Genomic DNA, 27075 nt, shown 5'->3' on the forward strand with positions numbered 1-27075 from the left:
TGGGGGTACATGCCTCTGTTAGCGGGTTACCATGCCGGGCGTGGAGAGCATGGGGGCCTGGGCGACAGGGTCCCCTGGCAGATGATCGTCCACACAACCCGGGCCCAGGCCAGGCAGGGTCATGGGACAGACAAGAGAGTGCCCCCCGCTCCCACTGCCCCCGACACTCACAGAAGGTACTGGCCCGGTGACACACAACCTGGCCAGTCTTGGAGCAGTAGGCCGGGGGAGGGTCCTCCAGGGGCTTCTCAAAGTGGCAGTAAGAGGGCAGCAGGACCGGGATCCAAGCAGCTTCCACTGCGGAGACACCTGCAGGACACGGCAGGGCCACTAGCACCCCACAGGCCAGGCCAGGAGGTCCTCCCTGCCCGAGAGAGGCTGTTCTCTGCAGACACCGGCTCTCTGCCAGCCTCGGGGCAGGCGCCCACAGCCCCTACGAGGCCTGAGCATCAGCAGGACACGGGCCAAGGCTCCGAGGCCTTCCAGCTCAGCGCCCATCCAGGCCAATGCCCCCCTTTCACAAGAGGAAGCTGTTGCACAGACAGGTTAGGTGACTCACTCAAGGTCACATGGTTCAAAAGGAAGGCTCCAGCCCATGGCTCCCTCCTCACCCCCCCCCCATTTCCCCCCAGCTCCCACCTCTCATGTACATCTTGGTGGTTTCCACAATCTCCTGATAGACCACAAACTCGGGCAGCTCTTTGAAAAGGACGGAGCTGGGGTGGATGAAGACAGGATCATCGAGCAGAGGGGTCTACGCAGCAAAGGAAGAGGAGGGCACAGAAAAGTGTCAGTCAGACACCTGGGTGCTGTGATCCCAGGCCGGGAGGCAGGTCAAGCACTCAGGGTCCCTGAGTCCAGTGTCCTCGATTTACAGATAAGGAGACTCAGGCCAGGGAGAGGAAGGAACCTGGCCACGGTGCACACAGACGGCGACTGGCAAAGGCAGCATTTGAACCCGGGTCCTCTGACTGAAGATCCAGCATGCCACCATCCCGCTGTCCCACACTGCATCCCAGCTCAGTGACCCTGAGCTTGTGTTCGTGCACCCATAGAGTCTGGGACCCGGGCACCTCTGCCTCCGGCCGACTCCTATGAAGAGCTTGGCCCAGGACAGAACCACAAAGGTGCCCATCTGTCCCAGTACGTGTGGGGGTGCTGGTGTCTCAGCACGGGAAGGAGGCCCCTGGTCTGCTTGTGCCCAAATCCGGGCAATGTGCTACAGGGCAGAGAGAGCACTCGACAGGGGGGTCAGGGAAAGAGAGGCCAAATCCTGCCTCGAAGTGTGCTCATCTGTAAAATAATGAGGGTGGACCGGCCGACCCAAAGGTCTCCATCAGCTCCAAATGCTGGAATCTGGGGAACAGGGAGAATTTTCCTGGATCAGAGGTTACCCACCAACAGTGGAGCGCTTGAGGCACGGCCACAACGCCAGAATAAGATGTGAGGGAGCAGAATGAAAGCCCCCTGCCCTCCCAGCTGCAGCCCCAGCAGGGGATGGGCGGGCGCCCACCTTGTAGCCGTTTCTCCACTTGTCATCGAGCAGCTCCTCGCTCTGGATACGCCGGGCCACGTGGTCGCCCAGGCCGGCCAGCACTATCTGCCGCAGGAAATTCACCTGGTCCTCATTTGGGGGCTTCATTTTGGGATCCACAAAGAGGCCTGTGGCGTGCTCGCTGATGGAGGTTACTAGAAGGAAGAGCCGGGGACAAGGAGGGTGACCCCTGAGGTGGGGGGACAGGCAGGAGCCAGGGCTCCAGCCCAGGGATCTCACGGAGCCACTCATGGCCTTGGGCTCCAGATCTGAAAAATGAGGACATGCCCCCACCTGCCTTGCCTACAGCAGGCTATGGGAACTGGGCCTGGAGTCAGGAGGGGAGCCCAGATGAGTCCTCCCTGCATGATCCTGACGGCTTCAGACTTCCTATCCCTGTGACCCTGGGCAAGTCACTTCAGCACTGTGTGCCTGAGTTTCTTCAACTGTAAAATGGGGATGGTAATGACACCTACCTCCCCTCCCATGACTGTTGTATGAGATGAGACAAAAACAGTCCAACACTCAACATGGTGCCTGGCACACATTAAATAGGACCAGAGACTGCAGGGTCCCATCCAGCCTTCCTTCTCTGTACCTCAGTTTCCCCATCTGTACCCCAAGGGAGCCCCAGGAAGCTCCTGCAGACTCCTCTTCTGCTCCGCTTACAGGCCCCTTCCCCTACCTCCCCCCAACAACCCAAGGGAACAAAGGAGGCCCAACGAGCACCCAGCATCAACCCCTGAGAAGCCAGGGCTGCACAGGAAGACGAGGAGCTCCATGAGAGGTTGGGCAGGGGCTGCTCGCCATAAGGCATCCCGGGGGGCAGAGCGGGGGGTACCTGTGGTGGTCAGCTGCCCCCGCAGCCGCCGGACCTCCATCATGGCCTTGTACCGCAGTCCGTTGGCCTCACAGAATCGGGGCGTGCATCCCGAGTACTCGCAAGCTCCCACCGCGCCTGTGGGACAAGGAGGGGAAGGGCTGGGTCCATGGCCGGGCTGGGCCTCATCCATTGGTCACACGCATGCATGAAGACCCGGGCTGGGGATGCCAGGACAGCCTAGGAGGGCAGGGGCGCACGTACCGAGCAGCACCATCATGTCACCCAGCTTCAGCGAGGCACCCTGGCCGGCCCACAGTCTCTGCATCTGGGACACTCGTGCTTTCTTCCCCTTCAGCTGGGCCTGCTCTTCCTCGCTGGCAGCCGGTCTGTGAGCAACAAGCACAAGCATCAACAAATGTGCTAACCCCTGGGCAAGGCGAGAGCAGGTGCAGAGAGGCACTGGGCGGCATCTGCCCTCCATCCCTCCAGAAACCTCAGGGGCTCCCCAGCGCCTTGGGAGGAAAGGCAGGCTCCTCTCACTGCTCAGCGTCAAATGCTCCCTCCCTCTCAGGCACTTGGCTCACGTCAGACCAGCCTCTTGACACTGCCTGGGACACAGCACTCCATCCTGCCACACAGACCACCCCCCCTACCTGGAATGCCACCCTTGTCATCCTGTCTGCTAGACCCCAGGCTGCCTGCTAGGCTCTGCTTGGGGGTATCACCTGGGAGAGGCTGTTTGCTCCTCCCTCCCTCCCCAACCTGTGCACCCCATCACACACCATATGTGTTTATATGCATGTGTATTTGTGCATGTGGGCATACACATATAAATATAGAAGTCGTTTAAACTTTGAGTTCATACATGTATATATGCATGCATACCTACATACCCATGTGTGTATACATATGTATACGCATGTGTACACACACATATAAGTAGTCTAAACATTTTAACACATGCACATATATATGCATGGGTACATACATATCACAAACCTCACCTTACATGCATGTATACATATAGAGAGTACATGTGTATATGTACGTACACATACAAAGTCTAAATGGTTTTATTTGTGTGTACAGATGCACATGAAGGCATACCCCCCCACACAGCTATCTATACATATACTTATACACGTGTATATTAATGTATATGTTAAACTGGTTTCTTTATACACACATGTGCATGGTACCTATATACACACATACATAAATTCTCATCGAGAAATATCTAAACACCACCTTATTTCTCTGTAAACGTATCATAAGCTGAGGTAAACATCAGCCCTAAGAAGGGCCCAGGGATTCTTTGTTGCTCTCTCCCTGTATCCCCAGCATCTGCCACGGTGCCTGGCTGACAAGCAGTAGGTGCTTAAATAAGGCTTGCTGACTGAAAGGAGGTTGAAGGGTTTGTGCAACAGGAAGTTAGTGTGGAAATCATCTTGCCACCAGTCAGAGGATACAGGCTTGAATTTACACTTACATTCAGGTCAAATTCAACAAGCATTTTTTAAAGCACCTACTATGTGCTGGACAAAGTAAGAATGCAAAGCAGCAGCTTCCCTTATACTTGGGGATTTGCAGCACATTCAAAGGAATACACGCACACACACAACAAATTTTTTTTGGAGGGGGGGGCGGGGGACGACCAATAACCAGGGGAAATTAAGAACCACCTCAAACAGGGGCTGGGTGGCAGCAGAGCTGGGTCACAAAGGGAGGGAGGGGCTCCGAGAGGTGGAGGGGAGGTGGGAGGACACTGCGGGCATGGTGTATAGCCCAGTTCAAAGGCGCAGAGATGGGAAATGGGTGAAAGGAGGCTGGTGAGGCTGGCACGTAGTACGTATGAGAGGCAGCACCATAAGCGCAGCCAGACTGGGAAGCGAGCTGTATTTCCTTCACCATGTGTGTCCCACAACCCTGGGGCAAGCTGGGTCAGTCTGTGGGCCCCTTATCAAAACATGTTTTTAAACAAGTAAAATAAAATGCAGAGGATTGCAGGGGGAGTCAATCAGGCTGAACTACCACTGTCACACACCATTGCAAGTCACTCACACAAAAACTCAATGGAAAAAGAGGTAACCCAGGCATGGGCCTTCCCTAAGGGCTCTGGGCTCACCTGGACCAGATATGACCCAGGGGTTGTGACCCCACGAGTCAACTTTCCTCCCCTTCTAGGGTTAATCCAAGAAAAATCTCCAAGCTTGGGGGCAGTTTGTGCCTCCATTTCCCCAAATGTGACTTAGAGGGCTCCCCATTACCCCCGAGGTTCACTCCAGGTACAGCAGAGGCGAGGGGTCCGAGTACCATGAGGCAGCTGGATTGGTAGAGCCCTGGGCCCGAAGTTAGGAAGATCTGAATTCAAATCTGGCCTTAGACACTTACTAGCTGTGTGACCTTGAGAAAGTCACCTCCGCTTCTTTATCTCTAAATGGGGACAATAACGGCCTGTTGTGAGGATCACCTGAGGCAGTGTTTGTAAAGCGCTCTGCAAACCTTAAAGCACCGTAGAGATGCCAGCGCCCAGTACTGATGCTGTCGTTGCCTTGGATTGTTTCGCCAGCATCATTGCTGCTGCCCTGGGGCGCCCCTACCCCATCTAATGCCAGACTTCCTCCTGCAGCTCCCTGAAGCAATTACCCAGCTTGGTCTCACTGGACCCTGCAGCCACCCCGTGAAGACTGCAGGGTGCGTGCCCTGCTTTAGGGAAGGAAGCCTCAGAGAAGAAGACAGCAGCACGTAGGAAACAGAGAGCAGCCTGACCTCTCACACAAGGAGGCTGTGTGACCCTGGGCAAGTCACTGCACCTTGAGGAGCCCTAGGCTAAGATGGCAGAGAAGAGGAGGCTGCACTGTAAAGGGGCTTCCCACCTATGAAATACGTCAGGTCCCGCTGCCCTGAGCAGGACTCATGGAGTGACTCGGCCGAGGCCACAAACCTCAGCAGTAGCAGCAGAACGAGAAGTGGGGTTCCTGACCCCCAGCCTCACCTGCGCCAGTCCCAGCTCCTGCCTGACCCAGAATCCCTTCTATGAGAGGCATGTGTGTGGCCTAACAGGCTCTGCCGAAAGAATGTGAAGGACAGAGACCCTACCTCCTCCCTGGCCTCTAGGGGCCCGGGTCCTTAGGAAGTCTTGTCACATTAAAGCCCAGTCCGCTCCTCTCTAAGGCCGGCCCTCCGGCGCTCCTCGTCAGGCCTCTGGGGCCAGGCAGAGCGTGGTTCTGCCCCCTCTCTGCCACCAGCCCCGCGTTGGCGGCCCCTGTCACCCACCTGTCCAACTCCTCAAACAGCTCGCGAATCGTCATGGCGGCCACGATGGTGATGACATAGGGCAGGCACTCATGCTGCCGGCTGAGGGCCAGCATCTTGGCGTAGCGGGGGGCCACGGGAAAGGTGGCCATCGTTCTACCCAAGGGGCTGATTGGGCAGCTCAGCTTCGCCCCCTGCAGCTGTTTGAGCCTGGGGAGAAAATGAAGGGAGGGTGTCATGGGTGACCCTGCCTTTGTGGGGAAGGAGGTATCACAGGGTCATAGATTTAGCACTGGAAAGGAGTTTGGAGACCATGGGAACCCAACCTCCTCATTTTACAGACAAGGAGACTGAGGCAGAGGTTAAGTGACGTGCCCAGCCAGGAAAGTGGCCAAGGCAGGATTTGAACTCAGGTCTCCCAGACTCCAAGTTCAGCTGGCTGACCCTAGTCACTCTGGACCTTATTCAACTTGTGATACTTTCATGTTTCTGATGTAAGAGATGCTCGGTAAGTGGAATAAGAAGAGCACCAGAAGCTGAGCTGGGGTGGGATCCCGCTATGCTGGTGGCACCCTCACTGTGCCCACCCTCCTTACGGAGTGAAATGAACTCTCAGAGTTCTGGTGGGCCCAGGCCCAGCATCCCCCACTCCAGACACCATACCGTCCTGTCTTCAGGGGCTCCCGCAAAGCTCCGAGCGCTGTCAACAACTCCTCTGCGGCGACCAGGGCCTCCGTAGGGGGAGGGGAGGGAAAGGGGAAGTTGACAACCTAAAAAGCATTTGTGGAGGATGAGAAAAGTGATGAGGGTGAATGCAGGCAAAGAGCCAGGAGGTCCAAGGCCAGCGACCTGGAGCACCCCCTCCAGTGCCTGCCAAGTCCCAGGGTCTATCCATCCGAGGTCCTTGTGGACAATACAGTCTATGCTGTAAGTAGACACTGAGCTGACCCTCGATGCTAGTGCGCCCCCCCGTGACCCTTGCCAAGTTATTCCCTTTACACCATTTGGATGTGACCATTTTGCAAACTGTCCCCCCCCAGACTGTGAGCTCTTTGAGGGTCTTTGTGTCCTCAGCTCTCAGCAATGTCTGGCAGAGTAGGTGGTTAACCGACACTTGCTGACTTGACGTGACCTCTGTTGGCTGATCTAGGATCAAGAAAGAGATGCCAAAAGGGAAACCGTGCTTGGCCGCAGACAAGGAGGCCGAGTTCTGGTTGTAACCGACACCCCCACAGTGCCGTTGTGTAAGTGGGAATCACGCCGGTGGGGTCTCAGGCGCTCCGGGGGCCAGCCGTTGGCACACAAGCACAGCCCGCTCTCATCTCCCACACCGGGAGGACTCTTCAGGGGATCCTCTGTAAGAACCAGGCAAGCCACCGAGCGGGGGCTCTGGGCCACAAGAGAGGACTCCCCGAGGAGGGAGGAGGCATTAGAAAGCAGGGCCAGCATGGCCTCACTAACACAGAGCAGCTAACTTCATTCTCTAGTCCTCAGTCTCTCCCTGGCTGCTAGTTCTTCCCTGCTGCCCACACCCCCTGCACCGCCTCGAGCTAGGCCTCTGCTCCCTCCCTTCTCACTAACCGAACCCTGGCAAGACTTGCTGTTCAGCGGATGCCGCCCGCTCTTCTAATCCCCCAGTCTGATGGCTTTGCTCAGGCCTCTCGCAGCCCCTGGCACTGCCAATCGGTGCCCCTCCTGGCTCTCCCACTTCTCCTTCGTCAACTTCGAGATAACTGTGAATGAGCTTCCTCCCACATCAAGTCAAACCCTGTCTCTACCTCCTGCTCCTAGTTCTGATCTCTGGTGAGCATTAAGCAACCAATCAACAGGTATTTGTTAACCACCTACTGAGTGACTGGCACCAGGTGGCCAAAGGCCTGCAGAGAAACAACAAAGACTCGAAGGATGCCTGTTCACTTTTAAATTTGGGGGGGATTTTTGAACCCACGTAGAAGACTCTCCATCCAGGCCTAGTGAACTCCCCCATGAGGCTCATCCCAGGATTCCAAGGTCTCTTGGCCCAGTGCGTCTGCCACCTTCCCCAGCTACATGTAATCTCTAGACATGAAAAGCATGCCCTCTCTTCCTTTGACCAGAAGCCTGGCACACAGATGCCTGAGGCACATTCCAAACTCCAACCATAAGAAGCCTCTTTTCCCTTCAGGAGAGAGAGCAGTGAGCCGGAAGTGGCTTTCTCTTGGGGAATCTCACCTTCTCTCCTGCAACACCCCCATTCACATATCCCACGCCCCTCACCTTTTCTATGTTCAAAGCCTTCATCTGAAGGACCAAATCCTCGACGGGCCGCCGGGTGATTTCAGGAGGAGAAAACTTCTCAAAGTCGCTGAAAACGGCTGACGAATACAGCCTGTGGGGGACAGAGAGGCGGCTGAGACCCTGCTGGAAGCCAACTAGGGACGCCAGGAGCGGTGCCCTAAGGAGCTGCGAGGGAGGCTGGTCGCTAGGCTCCTGCCTCTATGACACCAGGTTTACGTGAATTACTGCACCTGCGTCTCACGAAAGCACGCTAACTGGGCACATTCCACAAATAAGGAAACTGAGGCTTCGCAGCCAGGAGTGACCTCAGCGGGAGGATGCAAACCTGGGTCTGAGTCTGAATCCAGCAATAACCACCAGGCCAGGCTGCCAAAGAGAAGGGTCTTGGGAGACTGCCCACATTATCTTCTGCCTGGGGAGGAGGGGGGGTTGCAGGGAGGAGTCCAAAGCACCAAGACAACACTTAAGAGGCACCCAGAAGAGAGAAGGGAATGAGAAGGTAAGAGAGGGAGGCAGGATGGTTACCGCCGTGTTCAACCTGATCCACGCTCACAGTGGGGGAGGGGACAGACAGAAGCAAATCCCTTTGGAAGAGGGATAGGATGAAAGAAGATGGATAATAGAATAAATATCATGGGGAAGGGAACAGGATGGAAGGGAAACAGTTAACAATAGTAATCATGAAAAAGAGAAAAGGGGGGGAAATTGTACTAAAAATATTTACAGCATCTCTTGGTGGAGGCTAAGAATTGAGAATCAAGGGAATGTCCATCAATTGAGGAATGACGGAAGAAGTTGTGCTATATGACTGTAGTGGAATGGTCTTGTGCTACAGGAAATGACAAACAGGATGATCCCAGAAAAACCTGGAAAGACTCATGAACATCAATGTATAGTGAAGTGAGCAGAGCTGGGAGGACATTGTGCATAGTGACAGCAGTACTGTTCAATGAGCAATTGTGAATGACTTAACTACTCTCAGCAGTGCAATGATCCAAGACAATCCCAAGGAACTAATGAGGAAGCTGACTATGCACCCCTATAGAAAGAACTGATAAAAAGAACACTTATAGATTGTACATATATAACCTGGTTGCAATCTAGTGGAGGGGGGAGGAAAGGGAAGGAGAGAGGGAGAAAAATTTGGAACTCTAAATCTTATGAAAATGAATGTTGAAAACTACCCTTACATGTAACTGGAAAATAAAATAAATGTTTGTTGCTGAAACAAAACCCGACCTGCAGGGAACCAACATTCAGAGTTCCACATGCAAACCACCTTTTCTATTCTTTGAAGATAGCAATGTTCATGTTTGTTTATGTTTGTCGAGATCCTCATAAAAGTAACCAAACGGGCAGCTAGGTGGCACAGTGGATAGAGCACCAGCCCTGGATTCAGGAGGACTTGAGTTCAAATCCAGCCTCAGACACTTGACACTTACCAGCTGTGTGACCCTGGGCAAGTTACTTAACCCTCATTGCCCCACAAAAAAACAAAAAAACCCAAATGCGATAATTAAAAACATCCTCAGGGGCAGCTAGGTGGCACAGTGGATAGAGCACCAGCCCTGGAGTCAGGAGGACCTGAGTTCAAATCTGGTCTCAGACACTTAACAGTTACTAGCCTCACAATTGCCTCACACAAAAAAAAAATGAAAAAAATTTAAAAATTAAAAATTAAAAAAAAACCCCACCATCCTCCATATTGCTGCTCTCTATCTGCATCAATGAGAATTGGCCGTGGGTGGCAGGAAGCCCTGGGTTCCAATGCCATCTCAGCCACTTGTTAGCTCTGAGACCTCGGGCAAATCCCTTACCCTCTGTCTGCCTTAGCTGCCACATCTCTGGAATGGGGCCAACATCAGCACTTCCCGCTGCAGGCATCAAAGAACGTGCTACGTCAAGGTTCGCTAAGCCAGAGAAGAGGGAGGTGCTGTCAGGAGACATCCCTGGGGACGACCAAAAGATCCCAGACCCGAGGCTGAGGAGGCCCTTGGAGGCCCACAAGTCCAAACTCTTCCTTTTTCAGACCAGGAATCCAGAGGCTCAGAGTTTAAGTGACTTGTCCAGGGTCACACAGCTAGTCAGTGCCAGAAGCAGGATCTGAACCAGGTCCTCAGGGGGTCTTTCCCACTCTGGCCACCTCCTGCTGACTTCTCAGTCTCCTTTCCCACTGTCCACTCTTGGCCGACTGCTCTCCCATGGCCTTGCTCCCAAGTCCCTGCCTACCTGTAGCAGTGGCCTGGCTCCGTCCTTCCGGCTCTCCCGGCCCGCTGATCAGCCGATGCCTGCGACACCCATGTTACTCGGAAAGAGGACACACCGGTCACTTTGTCATAAAACCTCTTCTTGACTTTGCCACAGTCAACCACATATTTGATGCCAGGGATGGTCAGGGATGTCTCTGCCACGTTGGTGGCCACAACGCACAGTCGGCATCCCTCTGGGGGAGGCCTGAACACCTGTGTCGGGGAAAAGCAAAGCCTGTTGGGATGAAGGGGCCGGTGCAGGAGGCTGAGCTGGAGCCCAGAAGCCCCTGGTGGGAACGTGCTCAGGGCCATAGCCCTGCAGAGCAGAAAAGGGCCTGAGAAAGCACCCAGTGCAAATGCCACACTCCCCAGAGACAATGCAGCCTGGAGGGTAGGTCTTCCCAAAGACCCACGGGGACCATCACAGCCACCCTCAGAGAGTCTCCCCATGACACCAGCCCGGCCTGGCTCCTTGGAGGCTCAGCGGCAGGCCCGTCTCCAGTTTATCCTGGGTGTCTGGTTTGTCCTGGCAGACAGGCACAGTCTTTTGGCTTTTTGGTATGCCCGGCACCATGCCTGCCAGAGTGGGCATTTCCTAAAGGCATGCTGACCAGCTGGCCGTGTGCAGACCTCCAAGGGAGAACACACCCCCAGCAAGGCAGCCTGCTCCACCTGGGGGCCGTCTACCCAGCCGGCAATGTCCGCCCACCGCTCCAGTTCTGAGCTGGGGCCAGAGAAGCACTGATGCCAAGACCCAAACCCAAGCTGCCCCGTCTCATTCACCACGCTCATAGATTCAGAGTGAGAAGAGTCCTCCAAGATCACCCATCTAGTCTAAGCCTCTAATTTTAGAGGAGGACACCGGGGCCAAGACAGGAAGTGGGCACTCACACGCCTAGGAAATGGCAGAATTGGGACCTGAGCTCGGGCCGTTTAACCCCAAATTCTGCCCTTTGCTCCCCAGTAACAGCATTTATGGCTGATTCCTCCTCCTCCAAAAAGGAAGAACAAGCCCTCATAACAAATATGGGTATCCCAGCAAAATGGGTCATCTAACCCCAACCCTGCCTCCAGGCAGCAAAGGGGTGACCGTGCTCCAAAGAGAACCCATGTTACCAAGAGAAGGCATGTGGCTTCCCTTCTGCCCCCCCGAAATCCTGGTGAAGGGCACCTCCTGCCAGCCCCAGAGAGCAGCAAGAGGCTCCTGTCCCTTGGCTCTCTGCAGTCCCATGAGCAGCCACCAGGAGGAACTGAGCAACGCTCAGAGCAGCCAGGGGCCGGAGCAGGCCCTTGGCCCATGTGTGTGCGCTCGGTCTTACCTGGGCTTGCTTCTCTGGAGCCAGCAGTGAATACAACGGCAGGACATGAAGAGGGAGGGAGGCGTCTGGCTTCTCATCTGTTACAGAAAACAGATGGGCTGAGGTCAGGACAAAGGAGCTCCCAACAGGCCTCGGGGTCCAGGACCAATGAATGCACATTAAAGACTACTGTTATTCATTATTAATACGATTATCAATGACTATTAGAACTATTATATTTATTAGCATTAATTATTAATGCTAATTACCATTAAGACTAATCATGTTGGAGGCTGCTAAGTGGCACAGTGGATAAAGTACCAGCCCTAGATTCAGGAAGACCTGAGTTAAAATCTGGTCTCAAACACTTGACACTAGCTGTGTGACCCTGGGCAAGTCATTTAACCCTCATTGCCCCGCCAAAACCAAAACAAAACAAAACAAGAAGACTAATAATGTTGTTGTTAGTGAAGTCATGCCTGTAGCAGGTGGCATTCACAGAACAGCACAATGTACTTCCAAATGTTATTTAGGTTAATTTGCTGGTGAGGCAAATGCTTATTATCCCCCTTTTGCAAATGAGGGAATTGAGACTGGGCAGAGCAAAGCACTTGCTGGGAGTCACCCGGCCAGGCAGCATCTGAGCTGGGACTTGAAACCAGGTGGGAGCAATCCCCAAGTCCCAAAACAGAAGCAGCCAGAGCTGTGGCCCTTTAACACCCCTGTTCTGGGACGCCCCCAACCACGAGAAGCATCGATCAGCCAACAGTCAGGCAATCGCAGGCTGACCCATCCAACCATGTCTGTCAGGGAGGCTGCCCTGGGCTCTACACTCGAGAGCTGGGACCATGGGAGGGAGCAGAGTCCTCTCTGCTCAGCGCCCAGCCCAGCCGTCAGCCAGTCCCCTGTGTGTGTTCCATGACAACACGGACATTCAGAACAGAGGTCTGCACAGCTCCAGAGCAGCACTCACGGATGAAGGAGGAGAAGCTCCAAGTGTGTGTGCCCACCATAATCACAGCAGGTCTGCACAGCACTTCACTCATGTTGTCACAGCTGATCCTCCCAACAGCGGGTTCTGCTATTATCCCCATTTTAGAGATGAGGTCAGGTGAAATGACCTAGGTGACTTACCCAGGGCCACACATCTAATAAGCACCTGAGGCAGGATTTGGACTCGGGTTCAAATGCTGCAGGCCCAGCACTTTATCCACTGCACCAGTGATGGCTGACACTGATATAGCATGAAGTTTTGCCAAGTACTTTGTGGACCTTACCTCACCCATCCTCACAATGATCCTGGGAGGGAGGGCGCCGGGGCCTCAATTTTACTGATGAAAAAATCGACGCTCAGAGAGGTTGTGTTATTTCCCTAAGGTCACACAGGTAGGAAGTGTCTGCAGTGGGATACAAACCCAGTTCCCTCCTGACCAGAAGTCTGGTGCTCTAACCACTACACCATCCCACAGAAATGGGGAGCAGGATAAAAACCAGCTCGTTTTGGGAGCCGAGCCAAGCCCTCCCTGGGGCAGAGAAGGGTGACTGCCACCAGTAATTTAGGAGAGCAAACCCTCTCCGGGCTAACCTTCTTCAGCTTCCCCATCTCCCAGGTCCAGGTCAAGATCGGAACCCACAGCATCCTCTTCCTCTTCCATTTCTGACTCCCTGTCCTCATCCCCTTCATCCACAGGCATCACTGAGTAATTATCCAAATCGATTCTGGGCAATGCCTGAGGGGGAAAGAAACATCAAGACCGCTTGCTGCAAGGAGGCCTGTCCTTCCCAGAATAAAGCTGTGAAGTCACTGAAGCCAATGTAACTCTCAGCTGGAGCAGGAGCAGGAGCAGGAGCAGGAGCAGGGACAGGAGCAGGGACAGGGGCAGGGGCAGGGGCAGGGGCTGGGGCAAGGGCAAGGGCAGGAGCAGGAGTTCTTAACCTAGGGCTGTGAACTCCTTTGGGGCAGTTTGGTTTTTGGTGGTGCTTGCTAGACACACATGAATAACTGTTTTAACAGAATTAGTTTCCTTTGTCTTTAGTCAACAATCAGGTAATCCCACAAGGCCTTGGGCTTCCAGCTTTGTCCTCTAGAGGCCCACCCATCTGTGCCAGGGAAGCTGCCTGAGATCTAAGCTTTAATGTTATCCATTAGGGGCCAATGGGCTTCAGTAGATGCAGCCCCAAAGGCCCAGAACGCACACCAAGAACCCAAAGTTGGAGGTTAGGAAAAATAGAGATGGAATGTCCTTTCCCCACATACATTTCTGGAGCCCAGGTTAAAAGAGCCCCAAAGCCTTGAACGTCTATGACTTCTCAACTTCAACATCCAACACCCCCAGGCCAGGCTCAGCTGTCTCCTCCAGGGGGCTTCAGGGACATATACAATGCCCAGAGGGAAGGGGCTTTCTCTTTCTAATGCCCTGGTGGCCTAAGCCCCACTTAACTGTGAGCCACCACTTAAGGGAAGCTCAAACCGCTTCAGCGGCGCAGGCTGCAGAGGGTGGCTCTGCGACTGGCAGCCCTGAACTGCCTCTGCACATACCAAGTATGAATGCTTCTGCATTAGCACCACCGTGCCCAGTGCAATCTCCCTGGCACTGACCGGGATCCTGGCAGCCCGGCCCTTAGAGGGACAGCAAGCTGACTCCCTAAGGGTCCTTATCCCATGCTAGAGAGGTTCACAGGCCTGCTCCAAAGGGAACGGGCTCGTCAGTGCTTTGTGTGCCTTCAGAGTACATGGGTCTGATGTTCATTACAAACTGGAAACCTCAACCACCCCTGGGAATGTGGCATCAAGCTGACGGTTAGGAAAGGAGCCTATCCAGGGCCACAGATGGGGACAGACACAGAACACGGAGTCTCCCCACCCCCACCAAGCCTGACGTAAGCTCCCCAAGGGCAAGGCCGACCACGATTGTGTCTCTAAATTTCTGGTGCCTAGCACATAGTAGGCCAACAGGATGGGAGATCTGGAGCTGGAGCCCCAGAGGCCACCCAGGCCCACTTCCCCTTGCTTTACAGATAAGGAAACTGAGGCCCAGGAAGGCTAAGGGTGTTAAGGATCAGAGGCTGAGCGTTTTCTACCGGGCCATGCTGTCTGCTGAAGCTGAGGAAGGGGCCCATCCAGAAGGCTGTGAGTAGTATGGGGAAAGAACTCCAGGCCGAGTGTCGGCAAAGGGCTCGGGGTTCTACGAGCAGTCTGGGGCATATCTCAGTTAAGTCTAGACCCAAGACAGGCCGAGGCACCTGCCCAAGGCTGTGTGGGAGGGCACAGAGAGGTGGCGCTTGAGGAAGGGGCTGCCCAGAGCACATCTAGGTGGAAAGTGGGGACTCCAAGCCCAGGAGACCCTTCTCTGGAGACCGCAGCTGCAGAGTGAGACCCGGCCCCACCCCGACCACCTGAGAACTGCCAACGTACAGCAGGGGCCTTCTTGCCTCGGGACTTCTTGAATTTTCTCATCGCTTCCACAGAATCCTCTTTTTCCTCTGCTCCTTTAAAAAAAAAAGTAACTCCTGGACATCTTCCTTAATTAGATAGGGAGCCTTACATGCCCTCCCCGCCATTTCTCTGGGCACCGAAGCCTTGTGCCCCACACCGATGCCCTGATGAGCCTCCCCATGGGGCACACTTGGCAGAGCTGCTCTCCCCTCCCATCCCTTAGCTCATTTCCTGGGCCAGGTGTCCTGGTCGTGTACCTCTGGAGCTGCCCCTGTAGCAGGGGAAGGCTTTCCGGAGTCTTCGGCAGAGCGAGTGCACCTCGGCCTGCCCTGTCAGGAACACCAAGATACCTCCTAAGGGAAAGAGGACCAAGAGCCGATGAGGCCACAAGATGGGGAGCTGCTTCCCCACCCCTACCTGCCGCCAGCAGCAAGGAGGCCCAGATGCCAAGCCAGATGTGCCCTCACCTTTCCAAAGCCCTTGTACCCCTAGCATCTCATGACTGCAAGACTGGGGCTGCTTAGGCTGGAGAGGAGAAGGTTCAGGGGCTGGGGGACACAACGGCTCACGTACCCGAAAGGCCTTACCCAGGAGAGGGACTAGACTGTGTTTGGCAAAAGGGGACACACCTAGCAGCCCTGGGGAGAGGGGCATGATGCCTAGAACAGGGGGCATGACTTCCCCTCACCAGAGGACTTCTAGAAGGGGCTTTTGTTTTTTTTTGGTGAGGCAATTGGGGTTAAGTGACTTGCCCAGGGTCACACAGCTAGTAAGTGTTAAGTGTCTGAGGTCAGATTTGAACTCAGGTCCTCCTGAATCCAGGGCTGGTGCTCTATCCACTGTGCCACCTAGCTGCCCCTAGAAGGGACTTTTTATCCAGGTATGGACTGGTGCAGATGACACCGAAGGGCATCTTTGAGCTCAGAGATTCTCTGAAATTGCCTAATGAAGCGTGCAGGGTGTGTGTCATCATCCCCATTTCACAGATGAGAAGAGTGAAGGGCAGGGAAAGGCACCTTGTGCTTGTGGACCCAGGGGTAACTGGGGTCACACAGCTCTCTGAGACAAATCCTGCCTCTCTGGCCCCGCAAGGACAGGGAGGCTCCCACAGAACTGGGGAAGCCCGGTCAGCCTCTCTGCCTCAGGCTGGTGCCTCACCTGGAGGTAACATCCGGTGGATCTTACAGACTTTCCGGAAGCACTCGCCACTGTAGTCCTGGAGCGGGGTCCTTTTGTTAAAGTGGACGGTCACAGGGAACTGCCTGGCATCCACCTATCAACAAGAAGCAGCAGGTGTCACAAGGCCAGAGACCAGCGTGGGCTCAGGAAAGATTCCCGCTGTCCCTGGGGCGGTGTCAGGAGGGAGTGAGCTCCCTGGGACCAGAGGCCCCCAAGGAGAAGCTGTATGCCATTTGTTGGGGGGGGCTCCTCACACAGGCAGAGGGCAGAGGAGGTGATGTTCCTCTGGCCTTTTAATCTACTACAAGGAGGGGCCGTGGGCTCACAGACTTATGAGTAAAAGGCTTGGAAGGTCATCAGGGTAAAACCCCCCATTTTACAGGTGAAGAGGCTGAGCCCAGGCTCAGCTGCCTCTGTACATTCAAGGTGATCAAATGCAAACAAACCCCAGTTTTTCCGGGCAGAAGGGAACGCTCCCTGGGGGCACCAGCCCAGGGCCCAGTACTGGGCGGCAGGGGGACCTTACCTTCACAATAGGGGGAGGCACCGAGAAGAGCCGGGAGTTCTGGGTGAAGTCCTCCACGCGGAGCGTGGCCGACATGATGAGCAGCTTCAGGGGCTGCTGCTTCTGCGGAGACAAACACCCAGCATGGTCACGTTGGGCTTGGTGCCAGGGCACACAGCTGAGGTGACGGGGGGCCCTGGGCAAGCTTTTTTAACCAGTCAGTCGGATTTGCTGAATTTTCTTCTCTCTCTTTTAAAGAACGACTCTTTGGGAAGATAGCACAGAAGGGACCCAAAAGGAACACTAGTCAATATGAAAGCCAACACAGAAACAAAAATCTACATTTTTTTTTTTAAGTGAGGCAATTGGGGTTAAGTGACTTGCCCAGGGTCACACAGCTAGTAAGTGTTATGTGTCTGAGGCCAGATTTGAACTCAGGTACTCCTGACTCCAGGGCCAGTGCTCTATCCACTGCGCCACCTAGCTGCCCCCAAAATCTACATTTTAAAAATAATGTAAGCTTCTTTGGGGCAGGGGCTGTCTTTGCTTTTGTTTGTGTCTCTCCTGCACTTGGCACGGAGCTGGGCATACAGAAGGTGCTTCATAGTTGCTTTTCTGTTCACTCACCTAGAAATGGTCTAACAAATCCAGATATTCCAAAACGCCCACAGGGATCTCACCCACCCACCACTGCAGCTGCAGAGGGATCAGCTAGAACAGTTTTCTCAGCCTGCCTATAAAGGGCCTCCCTCCACTGCCTGGGGGCCTTGCCTTCTCAGGCTTCACCCATTACAAAGGAGTCAGCATGGAGGGTGAGGGGAACAGTGGGAATCCAACCAGGCCACAGACAGACAGTTACACAGTAACTGCTAAGTTCCATCAGTTTGGGACCACTGGGAATCCCTGCTCACTGCTGGGATCAGAAACTCACACCCAGAACACAGGACCCTGAATGCCTTGGTGGGGAAGCCATCGCCAACCATCAAGTCAGGAGAGGGTAAAAAATGACCATCTCCCCAGAGGGCACAAGGCAGGGCTCTGCCCACAGGGGGCCTTTGAGAAAGGCTGGCTGAATCCAATGGATGCAGAATGAGGAGTCAGAAAACAGAGCAACAAACACCTAACACAGAGTCGGAGGATTCAAAGTGTTTTCCATGGTAAGTCACCATCCCCAGGAAACAACCACCCAGCTAGCCTACTGAGCTTGGCAAAGGCTACATTCCCCCCTTTCAGCCAAGGGTAAACAGTTCACAGTTAACGGTTTTGTGGGGGACCTGGCTTCTTATTTTCTCCATTTGTACATTTTCTATGGAGAATCATTAGGTTTATAATAAACACTGATCTTAACCGAAATACTTCAATGGGGGGAAGTGGGGGGCTACAGGAGAAGAATGCTACAAACACCGTCTGCTGGTCTTGTTTAAACTGTTTTTCTTTGCTACAAGGAAAGGTTCCAATGGGGGATGGAGACAGTGGGAGGAGAGGTGCCTGATACTAGGCAATGACTGCTGTGAAAGACCAAAGACTTCGATAATTCTTTAAAAACCCTGTTCTGGAGTGGGCAGACCTGGGTTCTGATTCTGCCTCGAATCCTCCTTGGGCCTCAGTTTTCTCTTCTGTAAATGAGGTCCCTTCTAGCTTCCAGAGCTAGAAAGGCAGCTCAGCATTAACAACCAGGATGGGTTCAAATCCTGCCTCATAAAGCCACTGGGTCTTGGTCTCCTCCATAAGATGAAGAAGGGGGTCGGGGGATTTAATGGCTTCAAAGGGTCTCCAGCTCCAAATCCAAGATCCCATGACCAGATCAGAGGTTAAGTGATTTGTCCAGGGTCACAGCTTGGGGTGGTGGGGGGGTGTCAGGTGTAGCATCTGAACCCAGGTCTTCCTAACTCTGAGGCCTACTCTCTATTCCCTATGCGATGCTGCTTATCAAATGAAATATTACATTATCAACAAAACACAATAAAACCAAACGTGGCTGCTGGGAGTGATGTGCTGGGGATGCTATGAAGCACCATCTAAATGTCAGAAAGCCCCAGGGGAAGAGCCACTAGGACCAGCAGCTCCTCCTCCCCTGCCCTGTCCTGGCTCTCATACCTTTGCCCGAAGAGACACGATTCGAGACAAGAGACCAATCAGGATGTCTGTGTAGACGCTTCTCTCGTGGGCCTCATCGATGATGACCACTTTGTACTTTGAGAGCAAGAAATCCTAAAGAAATGGAAGATAAAATATTCAAGTGGGCATTAGATTCACAATCAGCTGATGGCTAATCAATCGATCCACCAACAAGCATTTGTTAACTACCTACTATGTGTCAGGATGGAACCAGCTAGAAGGCTCAATGGATAGAGTGCTGGGCCTGGTGTCAGGAAGACCCGCATTCAAATCCGGCCTCAGACACTCACTAGCTGGGTGACCCTGGGCAAGTCACTTCACCTGTTTGCCTTAATCCACTGGAGAAGGAAATGGCAAACAACTTCATTATCTTTGCTAAGAAAATTCCACAGACAGTATTGGAGTGCCATGGTCCACGGGGCCACAAAGAATCAGCCACGACTGAACGACTGAACAGCAACCAGCGTGCTCAGTACTACATGTGTGGGGAGTTGTGAGCAGTAATCGGCCTTTGCCAGCCTTGGCCAAGCTCTAAGAGTGATGATTAACATTTATTTAGACAATAAATTGATAATAAAAATTTGAAATGAACACAGCACCTTCTCAAAGGGGAATCTTCATTTACATTCTGCCCTGGCTTCAGATCCCACCTCCAACAACAGCTGGGTGACCCTGGGCTCTAAGGACCCTCCCCATGCCTCAGTTTCCTCCTCCATAAAACAAGGGGACAGGACATGAAGACCCCTCTGGTTCCTTCCCGCGAGTCTATGCCCCAGGTGTGGAGCGGAAAGGACCCTTTTGATCTTGCCCAGAGAAGAATGGAGACAAGCCGTGTAAGGAAAAGCCTCGTGCTCACATCATTCTGAGTGCATGGGGGGAGGGGGAGACCTGAAGACGGGGCACAGCCCAGGCCTCTGCTCTGCTGAGGGCACAGAGTTTAGACCGAGCTAGCCCAGGAGGGCCAAGGGAAGAAGCGGTCTGCCTCCCTGCCCTGCCCCCCTCCCCACCCCCGTGCCTGATATTAATAACGTTAATCATAATGACACTGACTTACTCGACGGGCATTTCCATGGCACTCTGAAGTTTATGAAGCGCTTCCCACCCCGTGCCTCGTCTGTGCTTCACAACCATGGGAGGCGGGCAATATCACCTCCCTTTTACGGGTGAGGAAATCGGAGCTGAGGGAGAGGCGGAGGGACGTGCTTGGCACCACAGCGCCAGGGCTGTGAGGGTGGGAGCAGGGCTTGCACTTGGCGTTCCTGACTCCAAGTGGAATGCTCTACCACCGCGCCCCTGGTGGTCCGGGTTAAGGCCAGCAGAACAATGGTCTAGGGGCTGCAGGGCTGGACGGTCGTGGCAGGCAACAGCCTTTAACACGAGCCCAGACTCTGGTGCTCAGAAGGGAGGAGACAACTGGACCACATTCATGCCTCCAGACCCAGGCTGGGCTCTAGAATCCAGGAATACTCCTATGGCTGAGAACTCTACCCACACAACCATGCTAGGAGCTGTTGGTCAGCCGTGATCCCAGAAAAACACCTTCCATCTCAACTGGGAAGAGCAGTTCCTTCTTGTTGAAAGAATGAATTCCCATGGGCAGCCACCAAGAGGCATCTTTTTGAATATTTCCCTTCCCCCAGAAACTCCTCCCCCTACACAGCTCTCTTCTCAGAACTTCAGTCAATTTAACGTGCATTTATTGAACGCCTAATGTGTGCTGCACACTGTTTTTGGCACAGGCAGCACAAAGACCAAACATTCCTGACTTCTAGAAGCATACCTTCTTCTGGGAGGAAACAACACATACACTAGGAAAGAACTCTGAACTGGGAAGGATTCTATAAATGTGAGTGATCTGTCATGATGAGGTGGAACGGACGGTGAACTGCCTACCTTCTGGATCTCTCGGAGTAAGACGCCATCGGTCATGAACTTGATTTTGGTGTCCTCTGTCACATTCCCTTCATATCTGATTTGGTAGGAAACCACCCTGCTCGGGAAACAGTCATATTCACCATTAAGCAGATGCCACAGGGCGATCACATCTCCCAAGGCCCTCAGGTTCTGGAAGCAGAGAGGACTCTTAGCTCACGGCCAAACGGACAGCTCAGATCCCTGAGCCTCACTCAAAAATCCTCTCCAAGAAGCCCTAAGTGACCCCCCAAGAAGCCCGGCTTCTTTCCTCATTTCCACATTGCTTCATCATTTTCTGCAGCTTCAGGAGTGTCTGTCCCGCATCTCCCCCCATAGACTAGCCTCCCTCTGAGGGCAGGGGCCCTCCCTTTGGGTCTGAGGCAGAAAGCAGTCAGAGCTCCCCAGACGCGTCATTCCCATGCTGAGGAGGCTCCCTCCTCGCTGGGCATCTTCAAGCCAAGTCTGAAATTCTGGGAAGTGGCTTCTGCTTGAAGTCGTCCCTTGGGCAGGAATCCACTTCTCCTCTTTCTCGTATCAAGCCTAACACTCGCAGCCCTCTCCCCTGGTTGTAGCCTCGTGACTCACAGGGAGCATGTCCAACCCCTCCTCCACATGAGGCCCCCCCCCCCCCCCCCCGCCCCCTGCTCCTACAACCGACCCACACAGAGCCCTCACCTTCCTGGCTGCCCTTTCTCTAGACGCCCAATGGCTCGACAACACCCCTTCTAAACCGTGGACCCAGGTCTGGATGCCACCCTCACGATGTGGCCCGAGTGTCTGGTGAGACTACTACCGGCTCCCTGTTCCAGGCAGCCTGACGTCCCATTAGCCAAAGGGCTGCCATATTCCTCACTGGGGCCTCTTGGCATGTTATGGGCTGGACAATGGAATTCTGTGACTCTCCTGGGTGGGAGTGGGGGGCTGGCCTGGTGCTGAGCCCGAAGAGGTGCTGGATCAGTGCTCTAACGAAGGCTGTGTTAATGCCATACGAACTGGGTCAGACCGAGAACTGGAGACAGCTTCCTAACTAAACTAACTAAAAGGGATACAAAAGAACCAAGCTCTGCTCTCCTTCTACCTCCTCCCCAGCCCCCAGCCCAATGCTCCTGCAAGACCAGGAAGAACCTGAGCTTTCCCTCTCACCTTTGGGAAAGGTTCATCTCCTTGGCCACCCGCTGGGACATGGCCACGGCGGCCACTCGGCGAGGCTCGGTGATGCCGATGAGGCCGTCGCTGCTTGGTGAAAGGGAGAGAATTAGTTCTAAGCTCATCCTTCCTCCTGAGCAAACACAGTGAGTATTCCACAAACGGTATGATACAGAGCCATCTCCATGATCCACAAGTGGCATGGCCACAGCAACTCCCCAGCACCAACTGTATGCCAGGCCCTGGGGATAGAGAACTAAAACTCATACGGTCTCTGTCCTCAAGGAATTGATGTTCTGGTAGAGGAGACAACTTGTTCTCACACAGCCCTTCCCTCCCCAGACTGGTACATTAGCAAAGAATCATCAGCCCAACCACGCAAGACAGAAATGAAAGACAAACAGGCTGCTTTAAAGAAGGGTGTGTGATCTAGAGTGAAAAGAGCTACACCTGGATGGTCTGGGCCTTTTTCCTTTTCCTTAGTGCGGATAATCCAGAGGAGATTGTGTGAAAAAGCCATGGCCCAAGTGATCCTCTGGGAAAAAGGAACACAAAGGCATTTGCTCCATGCGATTCATTCCAAGAAGCAATTATTAAATGCCTGCTGTGTGCTAGGCACTGAGAGAGGTGCTAGGAATACAGAGACAAACCCCAAACATCTCCTTGCTCTCACGAAGCTGACATTCAGTTGGAGGATGTGCTCCATGACACCCAGAGAGAAAGCAAACCAGAACACACTGAGTGTCAGGAAACCAGGGGCCGCCTCTGTCGCAAAAGCATACGCCCTTACCACTCAGTGAGAGGCTGACTCCATCAGGACGGGATGTTACAGCCAAGCATCGATGTGAGCAAGGGAGTGTGCACCACCGGGGGCCCAGTGACAACTGAGTGCTTCTATGAGAAGAAATTCCCAGAAACTTCGTGTACCCCAGCACACCAGGACTGAGAGAGCCAGTTCTTGGCAAGGATTTAGCAGGAACCACCGCATGGCTGAAATCATTTGAAGGCAAGTTCCTTAAGGCCAGAGACAGTTCCTATATGGTTTTTGTAGTCCCAGAGTCCCTATGCTGCCTCCTAAATAGACACTTAATAAATGTTCATTCACTGAATGGAACAACACATGAATGACCTGTCTCCAGGGAAGACGGCTGGGGCGTGCGAATGCCCCAAGGGTAGCATATAAATGCTGTTACATGGGATCATATATTTAGAGCCTAACGTATGTGATGTTTATGTGATGATATCATATGGGTCGTTTGAAATATATTGGGGGTGCCTATCCCTGTCCTAAGATATTGGAGAACTGAGCTGGGGTTTCTGATATATTGCTACTTATAAATTAGAGGCTACTGTACCAGTTTGGGGCATTAAGCATCCATCCATCCGTTCATTTTGAGGGGCAATGAGGGTTAAGTGACTTGCCCAGGGTCACACAGCTAGTGTTATGTGTGTGAGGCCAAATTTGAACTCAGGTCCTCCTGAATCCAGGGCCAGTGCTTCATCCACTGCGCCACCTAGCTGCCCCTTCATTAAGCATTTATTACGGCATATTAAATGTTAGTAAAGAGAGAGAGAGCACATTACTCAGAATTAGAATCCCTACATACCTAGATAGAAAAAGGGGAGGGGGGGGCTTGTGGCTGCCTCCTCCAGCATCACAGTCAAGAGAGCGAGAGCTAGGGAGAGAGAGTGAGCTCAACCCCCCCCCACCTCCCTGAGGATTTTATCTTCTCTCAGGCAGAGGTGGGTCACTGCACCTTGACCCAAGCTAATTGGCCAGCAACATTCAAGTCCATTGACTGGCACGACTTGCGGGGGGTCCAAATCAAAGTGGGCAGTGCCCTGCTGCTCAGGGTCTGTGAAAGACAGACCTTCTGAGGCCAAAGCTTCTGGGCAGGTGTGGTTCTAATCTCTGTTGTCTCTATTCAGAGTCTGAGCTCCAACTTGGCTGACTCTGGGCTGGCCTTAAGAGGTCAGGCAAGGCTCCCTCGAGTGGGGCCCCCCCAAACCATTATTTTCTCACACACATGATGTTTATGTAATACAAGTCACATATTTCTATTAAGAAGCTTTGGAGGTCAGTGAATTCAACCTCCCTCCCTCCCAACACGAGGAGAGAGAGGCCTGGAGAGGTTAGCTGATGCCCAAAGTCACGCAGGCAGGAGGCAGCAGAGCCAGGATTCAAAGACAGGGCTTGGGATCGCAAATTCAGCATTCTTTCCGCCATGCCCTGCTAAGATCGGCCTAAAGCGGTTTCAAGAATTTCTTAGTGGAAAAGTGGAAACCCAGGTAGAGGCTTCTTGTAATCCTTATTTTGGGGCCCAGCTGAGACCCACAGCTGACTTTCTCAACACAGGAAGGGGCGTGGCTTCTTTGAAGCCTGCCTTTTGGCAGGCTCTCCATGCCTGGAATGTCATCCCTTCTCACTGCTGCCTCTTAGAAGCCTCCCTTCAAGCTCAGCTGAGGGGACATCTCCTCTGCGAAGCCCCCACCCAACCCCTAGTTGTTGATGATCTGACCTTTCACAAATTTGTATGGATTGCCTCATGCCCTGGTGGGATATAAGCTCCCTCAGGACAGGCTCCGCTTCCTTTTTGTCTCTGTATCCCCAGCACTTTGAACCCAGCAGACACTTCAGTGCTTGTTCTACTGACCGAGTCTGGCCCCAAAGGAACATGAGAAGGTACCTGCCCTCCTTCTGTGCAGAAGCTAGGGGCCATGGGTGTGGAACGCTGCATACATATAACATCAGACTTTATAATATCTTGGTTTAGTTCTGCAGAACTATTTTTTCTTCCCCTTTAAAAAAACCCCATGATTATGAGGGATTGTAAGGTGCTCTGGGAGGGGAAGGGAAACGAAGAGATGTGAAAACAAAGGAGAACATAGCTGAGGCTGCTGGGGGCACCATTGTACAGAGAGCCCCAGGCCTAGCCTTAGGAAGACTCGAGTTCAAATCCAGCCTCAGGGGGGCAGCTAGGTGGCAGTGGATAGAGCACCAGCCCCGGAGTCAGGAGGACCTGAGTTCAAATCCAGCCTCAGACACTTAACACTTACTAGCTATGTGACCCTGGGCAAGTCACTTAACCCCAACTGCCTTGCCAAAAAAATAAAAAATAAAAAAAACCAGCCTCAGACACTTACTAACCAGGGGACTCTGAGAAAGTCACTTCACTTCTGCCCACTTCAGTTTATCCATTTTTTTAGTGATGCAATTGGGGTTAAGTGACTTGCCCAGGGTCACACAGCTAGTAAGTGTTAAGTGTCTGAGGCCGGATTTGAACTCAGGTACTCCTGACTCCAGGGCTGGTGCTCTATCCACTGCGCCACCTAGCTGCCCCAGTTTATCCATTTTTTAAAAGAGGGATAATAATAATTGCACCTCCTCCCAGGGTTGTTGTAAGGATCAAATGAGATAATAATTGTCAAGTGCTAAGCTTCCCTCCCCACCAAATGATTCCATTTCTGACCAGGGCAAAGATTCGATCGAAGTTATTATCACTTGGCTTCTTTGGAGCCCTTGGTGATTTCTGGCTTGTCCACAGAGCCCCCCGCACAGCCACAGGTTATCCTAACCTTTCTATGCCTCAGTAAAGGGCCTTTATAAGCTTGGGTGGCCAGACAGCTTCATGCTGGGAAGCTCCCTGCAGAGACGAGCCTTTCTGAACTTGGCCAGACAACCTTTAGACAGAACTGTAGGGTAAGGCCGGTCCTCTCAGTCTTTCCACCAGAGCCAGCCCTTGGGACCCTGGTGCCCCTGGATGCCACGAGGCGGCCTGGGAAGATGGTGCCAGGTGGGGAAGCTGAGGCTGCCCAGACCCAACCTTCTCTGCCATGGTTCCCTTCTCCCCACCCTTTAAGCATTACCCACTGAGTCGTCCCTAGCAAGGCCCCAGGAAGCGGGGATCCATGGGTCCCACTGAGAAGCAAATCCTCTCTGTGCGAAAGTGTCTCCCGTGAAAGAAAGACCTCAAAAGAATCTGGCTCGGGGCAGCTAGGTGGTGCAGTGGATAGAGTACTGGCCCTGGAGTCAGGAGGACCTGAGTTCAAATCTGGCCTCAGACACTTACCAGTTGTGTGACCCTGGGCAAGTCACTTAACCCCAATTGCCTCACTAAAAAAAAACCAAAACAAAAGAATCTGGCTCTGGGCAGAGCTTCTAGGAGGCACGTCCACTGGAGACCTGGGAAGCCAGGGCAGGAGATGCCCTGCGAGAGCGTCCTCTGGCACATACCTGCTATACCCGGCTTCATACAGAAACTGGGGCACCTGGGTGGTCTTCCCGCTGCCTGTCTCCCCACACACGATGACAGTGGGGTTCTCAGCTACCGCCTCCATGATCACTTGCTCTTCTGAAAGAATGGGGAGCTTGAGTCGGGCTTCCTGCCAAAGAAACAATAGTAGCAACATCTAGAGACTCATGGGGCTCAACAAGCACCGATCCAAAGCTGGGATGGTTCTCAGAGGCCACTGGGTCTACCCCTGCCCCCTTTGGAGATGAGGAAACTGAGGCACGTAAATGTGAGAGGATCATATATTTAGAGCAGGGAGAACTCTAGAGCCAATGGGTTCAACCCCCTCCTCTGACAGATGAGAAAACTGAGGCCCAGAGAAATTAAGTGATATTCCCAGGGTTGCACAGCCTGCAGATGCTCCTGACTTCTGTTCACTTGCCTACCCACGACACCGCACTGTCTCCTGCTCTGTTCTTATGAGACACTGGCTCCCTTGGGCTCTTCACCTGAGCAAGGGTGGGAGAGACCTTTACTCTGGCCACAATGTGCCAGCGTCTGAGTCAGCCCCCCAAAACACGCCATCCCAACTGAAGTTCTCCAAGCCAGGATCCAAACAGCAGAGGCAGGCCCCCCCCCCGCCCCCCCCCCCCCGTAAAGAAAAGGGCACACCCAAGTGCGGAATCTGAGTTTGTGAAGCAGATACACCAAAGGACAATCCTCTGCATCGAGAAAGGACACTATGATCTGTAAAAAGGGATGCCACTGGCAGACAGGGCAAGCAGGAAGCCTGGTACTGGCTTGGGAATAAGAGGGCCTCGGTTAACATCCTGCCTCTGTCAATTACTTCCCATCTCTGAGGCCCAGTTTCTTCGGTATAAAATGGGGGTGGGTGGCATAGATGACCTCTACTTTCCCTGACCTCAAGAATAAAGTTTTAGGGGCAGCTAGGTGGTGCAGTGGATAAAGCACCAGCCCTGGATTCAGGAGGACCTGAGTTCAAATCCAGCCTCAGATGCTTGACACTTACTAGCTGTGTGACCCTGGGTAAGTCACGTAACCCTCATTGCCCTGGGAAAAAAAAATTTAAAAAAAAAGCATACTAGCCC

The 27075-nt window shown here is 53.3% G+C and overlaps 1 protein-coding gene across 3 annotated transcripts in view; it reads right to left on the reverse strand.

The window, feature by feature from the left end:
• Nucleotides 1–27075, reverse strand: part of DHX37 (DEAH-box helicase 37) — a 41419-nt gene that overhangs the window by 3612 nt on the left and 10732 nt on the right. Inside the window, exons 5-23 of one of the 3 annotated variants that reach the window (XM_043979156.1) lie at nt 25969–26117; nt 21732–21821; nt 20568–20664; nt 18654–18767; nt 16578–16679; nt 16031–16145; nt 15130–15225; nt 14852–14925; nt 13022–13166; nt 11458–11534; nt 10119–10351; nt 7869–7980; nt 6276–6382; nt 5634–5822; nt 2619–2743; nt 2376–2492; nt 1514–1689; nt 640–754; nt 172–309 (exon numbers count right to left, since the gene is read on the reverse strand). In XM_043979156.1, the coding sequence (XP_043835091.1) occupies nt 172–309; nt 640–754; nt 1514–1689; nt 2376–2492; nt 2619–2743; nt 5634–5822; nt 6276–6382; nt 7869–7980; nt 10119–10351; nt 11458–11534; nt 13022–13166; nt 14852–14925; nt 15130–15225; nt 16031–16145; nt 16578–16679; nt 18654–18767; nt 20568–20664; nt 21732–21821; nt 25969–26117 (2371 nt within the window). Of the gene's footprint in view, nt 1–171; nt 310–639; nt 755–1513; nt 1690–2375; nt 2493–2618; nt 2744–5633; nt 5823–6275; nt 6383–7868; nt 7981–10118; nt 10352–11457; nt 11535–13021; nt 13167–14851; nt 14926–15129; nt 15226–16030; nt 16146–16577; nt 16680–18653; nt 18768–20567; nt 20665–21731; nt 21825–25968; nt 26118–27075 lie in introns of all 3 variants that reach the window. The other 2 variants (XM_043979155.1, XM_043979154.1) reach the window with 2 other exon arrangements.

Source organism: Dromiciops gliroides, chromosome 1, assembly GCF_019393635.1.
Source record: "Dromiciops gliroides isolate mDroGli1 chromosome 1, mDroGli1.pri, whole genome shotgun sequence".
NCBI lineage: Eukaryota > Metazoa > Chordata > Mammalia > Microbiotheria > Microbiotheriidae > Dromiciops > Dromiciops gliroides.